General features: G+C 48.1%; 1 protein-coding gene across 1 annotated transcript; it reads right to left on the reverse strand.

The window, feature by feature from the left end:
- Positions 1 to 3,196: 3,196 nt before the first annotated feature.
- Positions 3,197 to 5,163, reverse strand: LOC119327927 (alpha carbonic anhydrase 7-like). The gene is made up of 4 exons (XM_037600988.1): positions 4,524 to 5,163; positions 4,182 to 4,349; positions 3,707 to 3,760; positions 3,197 to 3,441 (listed from the first exon to the last, which is right to left on the reverse strand). The coding sequence occupies exons 1-4, from the start codon at positions 5,049 to 5,051 to the stop codon at positions 3,355 to 3,357; spliced, it is 837 nt and encodes a 278-aa protein (XP_037456885.1). The 5' UTR covers positions 5,052 to 5,163; the 3' UTR covers positions 3,197 to 3,354.
- Positions 5,164 to 9,850: the final 4,687 nt, after the last annotated feature.

Genomic DNA, 9,850 nt, shown 5'->3' on the forward strand with positions numbered 1-9,850 from the left:
AATATGAGCATCTAGGTTCCACTATTGTTAATTGACCGGAGATGAGTCTCGGTCATCTCTACATAGTTCTCGAACCCGTAGGGTCCGCACGCTTAACGTTCGATGACGATCGGTATTATGAGTTTATGTGTTTTGATGAACCGAAGGTAGTTCGGAGTCCCGGATGTGATCACATACATGCCGAGGGGTCTCGAAATAGTCGAGACATAAAGATCGATATATTGGAAGGCTATGTTTGGACACCGGAATGGTTCCAGATGAGTTCGGGCATTTTCTAGAGTATCGGGAGGTTACCGGAACCCCCCGGGGAGTCAATGGGCCTTATTGGGCCTTAGTGCAAGAGAGGAGGAGGCGGCTAGGTGGAGGGCACACCCCCCCAAGCCCAATCCTAATTGGGGTGGGGCCGACCCCCTTTCCTTCTATCCCTCTCCCTTTTCCTTCTTCTCCTACTCCAACTAGGAAGGGGGGAAACCTACTCCTATTGGGAGTAGGACTCCCCCCCTTGGGCGCGCCCTATGAGGGCCGGCCCTCTCCTCCTCCCCCCTTTATATACGGGGAAGGGGCACACCCCATAAACACACAAGTTGATTGTTTAGCCGTGTGCGGTGCCCCCTCCACAGAATTCCACCTCGGTCATATCGTTGTAGTGCTTAGGCGAAGCCCTACGCCAGTAACTTCATCATCACCGTCATCATGCCGTCGTGCTGACGAAACTCTTCCTCGGCCTCAACTGGATCAAGAGTATGAGGGACGTCACCGAGATGAACGTGTGCAGATCGCGGAGGTGCCATGCGTTCGGTGCTTGATCGGTTGGATCGCGAAGACGTTCGACTACATCGACCGCATTTCACAACGCTTTCGCTTTCGGTCTACGAGGGTACGTAGACATACTCTCCACCTCTCGTTGCTATGCATCTCCTAGATAGATCTTGCGTGATCGTAGGATTTTTTTTGTAATATTGCGTTCCCCAACACCCTTATGTGTGGTGCCCGAGCCCTGGACACACATCTTCTTCTCATGTTCCGCTGCCTGCTTCCTATGGATCTACGACCTAAGTGGTAGGACTCATACCTAGGGGACTTACTGGTTGTGCGGACTCTTTGAAACTAGAAGGAGGAGAAACCTCTTTTGGTTGGAGTTCTTTGCGATGGCCTAGACCTTATGGATGACTTGCAATAGATGGTTATCGAGAAGGTTTTGTTGTGACATGCTACCGACCATGTGCTTAAGGTTTTGGCTTTTATGAATGAATGGTGGCCGTTCTTTAGGTAGTGGGGCATTGACTTGCTAGTTTGCGTCATGTATTTTCTTCAGATGGCTGACCGCCAGATCACAAAACACCCCCTTAGAAGTTGGTGCCTCGTCCTCATGGTCCCATGTATCACCTATTATTTCACTTTTGGGCATGTTTGTGTTGTTGCCCTAGCAAACTATTTGCTTCTTAGTTTTGAACATGTACTTATTGGTATATGAACTTGGTTGGCCCTTTATATCTATATAAAGCGGGGAGAAAGCCTGTTATAGGGGAATTATCCCGCATGCCTCTTAACCCTGCGCAACTCATTCACATAATACACGGTCTCTTATTCTTGAATTTATGGATGATTTCTGTTTATCATCACTAGAGGAACTGGGCATGAGAGAATAGGACTACAACTAAATTTATCAACCAAAAATTGTTGATGTTAAGGTTGTCCGGCAGCATCATTACATTTACCGCGTGTATGGATGTACACGTCTATTGTTGATGTGAATGTGGTTCGGTGGCTCACTTCATTGAATTTAATTACATCTACTGTTGATTTGAATGCACTCCGGTAGCTCACTACATTGTATTTATCGTCTTGTATGACTGCATGTGTCTCCAGTTTTAGCACATGAGATACTTCTTTAGTTTTCGATCAACAAGACTTGCATGCCATGGCTGCGACCTCAATTCTCGTGGTGGTCAGTCCCGTGACTCTCGGTGCCGGCCATGGCGATACCTTTGATCACAATCCTCTGGGGAAGACTACAATAGAAGCTGGCCATAGGATAGAAGAATAGAAAAACGAATCTGGAGCATCGGATGTCCAATGGGCGCTTCAGATCAGGCACGTGGGAGCTGGTGGGAGGGTCTTTATTGTATATAGCAATTACTCAGGGAGCTTTCCGCAAAAGTACAAAGAATTCACCAGCCCTAACATTTCAAATCTGAAGCATCCATTAAGGATCCAACGGCTCTAACTTCATTTTTCTATTCTTCTATCCTATGGCCAGTTTCTATTGTAGTCTTCCCCCAATCCTCTTCGGTGCATGGTCTGGCAGAAAAATCAAAATCCGCATTGTCCACCTTACATGACTGTTTGTGCATATATAAACAAGAAAAAGCCTGGTTGAACCAACAAGAATTGTTAGCAGTCAACGCCAAAGGCAAGCACATAGTAGTCAGACAACACACTATACTCATTTTAACTCACTTTTCTTGTAGGGAATACATCCGGTTTCACCTAACCTTTTGTACTTTTCAATCATAGACGCCTAAACCTCCATTGACGAGTAATTTGACGCACGTTGTGTTGCCTGAGTAAAGCCATTCAAGGTCACTGATGATTACCCTACCTAGGCAGGCCTTTCAATCACAATGACCATAAACTTCCAACCCATGGTCGCTCACCAGCCCCCAGCCCCCCATTATTCTCCAATATGGTCAGTATTCACATACAGTTTTCAGATCGGCTGCTTCTGAAAAGGGCCAGCAATAATTACATTGGATGCTCATGTTCTTTGTCACGAGATTTGACTGCTAAATTCATGCCGGTGTCCATGGCACATGCGGGACAAGTCTGATCTCGCATCATCATCGTACCAGTGAAATCCACTAGCGTATCGAGGTAGACATCCATCTTTATTATTTTATGAGCCACACTCAACTTGACCGGATACCTAGAAAAACAATAGCCAAATGGATTCAGGAATAAAAATCTTGTTGGTAACATTCACGAATATACGAACTTGGCCTTAATTTCTTGAGCTAAACTATTCCTGGCATAATTCTTCGAGGAGACAACACCAGATGGCTAGCAGCAGCTGGATGGTCCTATATATATTTGGGGCCCCGGTACTCAACCATAATCAACATTCCGGCTCTTTCATTTTTAATGGCAGTGGCAGCTGGATGAGTTATGAGTAGATCACAACATCAACACACATGCATGGACATGAACTGGACGTGCTCCTTTATTATGCAGTGACTGGATGCAAGGCATCTAATATGGGTAGAAAGAATTAGTACAAAAATTGGTATAACCATGTACATACATAATAGCTGTAACAGCAAACTAATTAAGCGGAGAATCGACCCTAGCTAATAATCAATGCCTATTTTGCTGAGAAGGCCGGAACATGCTGATATCTTTGCTGTTCACCTCCTGACGGGGCCTCGCGTTTTTCTCCATGTCCTGCAAGTAGGGTTGAAGGAAAATCAGTCCAAAAAAATTTCTAGTCCTTGGGCGGAGATCAACCAACTTAAAGGCGGCTTTCATGTCGCTGTGGAATTTCTAGATGTCCACGGTTATGGTCTACCATCTGACACGATCTAAAGACCCTAAAGTGCGGAAAGACAAGAGTTGAATGCACCAGGACGAATAAGACTTCGCTTTCAAGAAAAATGATTGGAGGTCCAGAAAAAAGGATTTGGGGAAACGGAAATAAAAAAAAACTTACGTCATGGACGGCCTCCCGGAGAAGCTCCAGCTGGTGCCTCGACACGGTGCGGACCTGCAAATTGAATCAGATAGAGAAAAAATATAAGTTTCAGAAACAATATATATAAATTCCCACACCATGCAGTAACCACGCATGGTGTATAATAGGACTTGTGCGCTCAACAAACTGGCGTGCGTTAACCAAACAAAAGTTCAGGAAAGACGAAACCGGTGGGAAGATTCTTTGTGAATAACAAACAAAAGGATCTGCACAAAGATCGAACTGGCAGCTCCCTGCCAACTGCTAAGTTCCAGAAGCGAATTATTTTATTTTACAGTTGCAAGTAGTGTGTCATGTGATGGTCCAGAAATGAAATATATTTTACTGATAGTTGGAGTAGTTGGTAGTTGTGTTTGAATTTTTGTTAAGGGGTTGGTAGTTGTGTTTGATGCATGGTGAGGGTGAATGAATGAATGAATGAAACGGGACGTACCCTCTTGACGATGGTCCAGATGACCCCTTCGGAGCAGGGCGGGGTGGTGAGGGAGCCCACGTAGCGGTAGTACACACTGGCCTTTCCCCTGGCGCCCCTCGGGTCCATCATCCCCATCTTCTCCTCCCTGTCCCTCCGATCGGCTATCATTTCCAGGTATGGCTCCAGCTGTGTTCGTAGTACAAGATTAGAATTAGTCCCATGTTGCCATGTTGGTGTTAGTTAAGCTTACTTATAATTAAGTTAAGTCCCATGTTGCCGTGTTGGCTTTAGTTAATCAAGCTTAATTTATATCCTGGTTGGTTAACTAAAGAAAAGAAGCAAGAGAGAAAAGAGAGGCACCTTGTGGAGGAAGGCGTCGTGGGCGCCGATCTCATAGAAGACGCCGATGACGGCGGCCTTGCCCTGGGCGCTCTCGTGGAACATGTGCAGCTCCATGTCGTATCGGCGGCCATTGACGCTGTGCTCGGTGGGCGAGTGCCAGTGCAGCTGCCGGAGGAAGTAGGGCGTGCCGCCGATCGACACGCTCCCGGCGTCGCCCTCGAACTTGAGCATGATGTCGTGGCCGCGGTTGACGATGGTGGCGTTGGCGGGGGCGTAGGAGTGGTTGAGGTAGCCGAGGCCGCGCACGAGGGAGACGCGCGGGCTGGCGAGGTCGATGGGCGACTGCATGTTGCCCTTGCCGCACGCGGACCACTCCTCCTTGATGTCGCCCCAGTGCGCCGGCCCATTCTCCGCGTCCAGCGAGTAGCTGAACTCCTCCTCCTCCTCGGTCTCCTGCTGGGCTCTGGCCGCCGGAACGGCCAAGAGGAGGACGGCTGCGGAGAAGAGGAGAAGCACGGCGAGTCGAAGATCCCGTGGCGGACGCATGTTTGTCTCTCTCTCTCCTGGTCTTGGTGTGGCCGGCGTGCGTTGGTGCTGGGTTGGGTGTCGGCTCCTCTGCTCGTGGAGCTGCTGAGTTCCTCTTGTGTGTGTTGGACCGGAGACAGAGCTGGTGCGCATATATATGGTGGAGAAGAAGAGACAATGAGATGGGTCTTGCCGGGTTAATTAGGTTAGAACGTCTCAAACCTGTCAACTTGCTACGGCATACGGTATCATGGTCCGGAGTCCGGACCCTGTGGGATAGGGACATTCCCAAAAAGCGGGGTATGGAGGGAAGCGGCACGGCCGGTCATTTTCTCCCTTCGCCTGTATAAACAAAAGTGGACGGACGAATTGCCAAATTGGAACGCTCTTTTGGATGGATGCCCAACCGAGAATAATGGAGAAAAAGGAGTCTGCTTCTTCCAGAACGATCCTCATATATAAATACAGTGAGAGTGTTTCTTTTCAGACCCATGTTATAGTATTAACCTGCTTCCACCATCACGGTTGGTAGCACAAGCAAAATTAGTGGAAAGGTTTCAAACACTTTCTTGTTACTGACGCGTCAAACCGACCCAGCAATTTCACGGAAACACAACCTTTCATTTCATTTTCGGCGAGCAACGCAACTAGATGCTCACTGTAGCTGCGGCCTGTAGTTGGTGAGCGAGTGTGCTGATGTACGCATATGGAAATGCTGTGAATGCCAACATGTACTTGGGGCACATGCATGCATATATACTTCGCTGTGGTTACTTGACTCTTTCCAAACGCAGTCATCCTCTACAACATTGGTCCGCAACCACACCCAAGTAGTCCTCCCTTCTTTCGGAAATCGATTTCACGAACAAGTATTTTCAGAGGAAAGAAGTACTAGTTAAGAGGCATCTCTATATCTATATCTATACCTACTATTACAGCATGATGATATTTTTGGGTTCGTCCCACATATGATCCCACATTACGTGAAATACATGAGGTGGTACTAATTTGTAGAGCAAAGTTTCATATCAACTATCAAAAAAGGTTCATATCAGCTGAGTTGGGCGTGCGCTCCTCCACTTGGGCCTTCGCACGTACATTGTGATCAAGCCTCTCAGGTTGTTTTAGTTTTGTTTCTAAAAAAGAGGTTCTTTTAGTTTTTTTAAGAATCCTATCTTCTCCCTTTTCCTATGCCCTCCCGTAAGTTGTTTTAGTTTTTTTTTATAAACAAAATATCAGTCGTCCGGCTGGGCCTTATGGGCCACCAGACACGTCTCGGCTTTCAATGGAATTAAAAGTCTTCTCAGCTAGCGTAGGCCTGTATATGATACGTCTTTTTTTTTGTCTTTCTCAAATGATTGCCGTCAGTCGCCTTGGGAAATAAACAATGAGCTTATAAAACGGGATTAGCAAAATAGTTTGTGAATTACAATAGAGTTTACTGATTCATAAAATGTTTGCTGATTCAGAAAATGTTCGTGAATTTCAAAAAAGAAAATTGTTCGTCCATTCTAGAATGGTTCGCCGATTCAAAATAAAATGCTTAAAAACCATCCGCAATATAAAATAATGTTCACAATTTTTAAAAAATGTTTGTAAATAGTAAAATGTTCATGATTTTAAAAAATATTCCCAAATTCATAAAAATGTTCATGAATGATCGAAGGTATGTAGTTAAACAGTAATGCTTCTGAATGTTTTTGACTATATACCGACGTAAATTTTGAAGAATTAATTGCCGGGGTGGATTCAGATATTATAGTACGTTTTCTTAAATATGTTTCTTGAAATTCAGAATAATTATTTGAATTACCAAGTTTTTTGACAACCACAATATTATTTCAAAAATGTGCACATTGCTTCGATTTGTGAATAAATTAAAAAAAGAAACATTTTCATGCATTTGTGAACAAATTTTCAAAATCATGCAATGAGATGTGAACAAAATGCTGTCATTGTTATTGAACATTATGATTTTTTTTTCTCCCGTTGCAACGCACGAGCCTTTTTACTAGCAACTAAAAACAACATGATACATGTACACTGCCTGGATAGTAATCATGTGTTTTTATGGTTCACATGTGTCCAATCAAATCAAAGACATGTTAAATGGTCCTGCCATCAAAGGCAAAGATATCAAACCAACCTGTCTAGAGAAAAAAGTGGCGCAGCTGCTGACTGGAGATGCATGGAGCCGCACAAGCCTATAAATGCAATTTGGTGAGCTACTGAAGCTCCCTCACAATGACTCCAAAGGGATAGATATCGTTACATTCCAAATCTATTTTGTCTAGTATATCTAGTGATGATGCTAAAATATGGTCCATATATTTAAGATAAATAGCTTTTAAATCTTACATGAATGAGTTGTGTAGGCTTGAGAGGCATTTGGGATTATTCTATCACATTTGAGGAGAAAGTGTTTACAGTCTTGTAATCTCTCACCCATTTGCAACAATCCGACTAGCCAGTGAGCGATCATCAGCTCAACTAGGCAGTTTCGCCATGAGATCTGTCGATGACAACCGTCCTTAATTTGTCGCTCTGGGAAGCGGTGCGCCTAAGAAGGTGTACGATCCTTATCATCATCACTGCCAGGGGACTCGGGCGCCCCAACCGCCGCCGCCTCGACCTCCCTCCTCCCCTTCTTCCCCGCCGCCGCCGAAGAAGGCCGGCGAGCGAAGCTCGCCCGGCGGATGGCGGACGGTGGGCCCTCCTCCTTTCTTCACGAGGGGATCCTCTGGCTGAGATGCGTCGGCGTCCCTGGACGTACAACATGGAGGCGGAGTTGGCTCGCTCGGGCGGCGGCCCGATGGGATCTCAGCGGCGCTGCGGGGGCTGGCGGCGGCGGATCTGGGGTTTCCCACCCCAGATCAGCTCTGCTTCAGGTGGTCGGGCTCGGGCGCCGTCCGGCGGTACTAAGCCGTGATGGGCGCTCGCGTTGGCTATCTTCCTTCACTGATGTGATTGGGGGCGGCCGAAGGCATTGGTGATGCCGGATTCGAGAACGGTGGCGGCGCCGTCCCCTTCAGGGATGACGGTCGGGTGTTGGGTCCTTGTGGCGGCGCCGGTGGCGGCGGATCTTGGGATCCCGCTCCCGGGGACGTCGCAGGACGCGGCGGCCCATGCACGAGAGATGGAGTTTTTTCGAACAGATCTGGGTGAAAACTTGCTTTTGACTACTCTCTGCTACCTCCGCGGCGGTGTCTGCGTCATTCCCTTCTTGAAGGCATCATTGTGGAGAAGTTCAAGGCCAGTCTCTGCTACCTCCGGGGGAAATCCTAGATCAGTGATCGGATGACGGCGACGCTCTAGTGTCGTTTCCCCCTTGGGGGCGTCATTCATGGAGGTACACACGGGCTCAGGGAACAGAGGACGACTTCTTTGGTGGAGCGGTACTTCATCTTATACATTGATGGCGGCGGATCTCGGCGGCGTGGCGCTGTGGTGATTCGGAGTCCGATCAGCAGAGATGGACTCACGCTGAAGGAGGATGCTGTTTGGCGTGATGGTGGCGTTAATGGCAGAAGAGGCCTGGCAAGGTCCATGCATTAGTTTCTGTTCTGAAGATGGATTGGCGGATAATGGCGGCGACGACACAGAGAGTGTGCCGGACCAGTTTGTGCCTCAAACCAGGTATGTGGCTTGGTTGGAGCCTCTGTCTTTAGATGTTAAGCATTTGTGCGATGTCTGTTTGGTATTAGGCTCGGACTATCGGCACCCCCTCATCAGGTGGATAGGAGTAGCGACAGTTGTTCCTAAGATGGTGGCTTCAGACTAACTCATATACTACTTTGTAAGATCTTTATGAATAATTAATAAAATGGCTGCATGCATCGTCCAGATGCAGAGACCGGTATAATCCTCCTTTTCTAAAAAAAAAATCATCACTGCCATGCTCGGCCTTGTATCGAAGGCAAATTGGCCGGAGCAGAGCTGCCAGAACGCACAGTGGAACCTTCGGGTTGCATCCCGCAACTTTTCCTATACGAGCAGCCGTCGACAAACCCTCAAAGATTCAACATTGTCCACCGTAATCTGCAGCCCGAGTGGCCGGCCGGTTTGCCATGGTATCGGAAAGAGAAACCTCCAAAATCCAACACCCAATAGAAGTTCATTGATTAATCAGACCATCAACGAGAGAAGGAGCCTAGCCTAAACCTCGCTAGCGGCCGCCGCCAGGAGAGCCGCCTGCGCCACATCTACAAACGAGGTGAACCAAGGCCCGCAGCCGCCTGCTACAGCCAGATCCGGCCAACCAAAGGGGAGGCCGAGGTCCTCGGTGGTGAGCGCCCAACTCCAGGTCAGAGTGAACTTAGCACCGGCCAGCGCGCTCCGGGTGAGATCCACACCGTGGCATGGAGAAGCCCAGCCCGCCCGCGGAAGAACAGATCAACACCATGGCCGACTCTGGGTGCTGTCCGTGGGATCCACAAGAGGGGGAGGGGCAGCGAGGAACAGGAAAAGGGCCCCGCTGCTGTCTAAGAGCATTACTAGTAGAGCCCTCAAATCCTCAAACCCCTAAAAATAACCGTTTTTTTACAGTTTTTGTCGAAAAAACGCCGTAGACTAGAACCTCTAAACCCTCAAAGCCGTAAAAAAAATTTAGAGGTCCAACCCCCAAACCACTTTGCAATCTGTAGAAGTAGGGGTTGAGGGGAAAATCGCCCCCCAACCCGCACTCCTCCTCCTCGCTCGCTCCTCGCTCGCGTGGGAGCAAACCGCCTCCTCCTCCCGGCCTCCTCCTCCCGCCGCCTCCTGCCGTGCCGGCCATGGAGGGCCCCGCCGCCGCCGCGCCCCCGCCCGCCGCGCCCGCCCCG

The sequence above is a fragment of the Triticum dicoccoides genome, chromosome 7A (assembly GCF_002162155.2).
Source record: "Triticum dicoccoides isolate Atlit2015 ecotype Zavitan chromosome 7A, WEW_v2.0, whole genome shotgun sequence".
Taxonomy (NCBI): Eukaryota; Viridiplantae; Streptophyta; class Magnoliopsida; order Poales; family Poaceae; genus Triticum; species Triticum dicoccoides.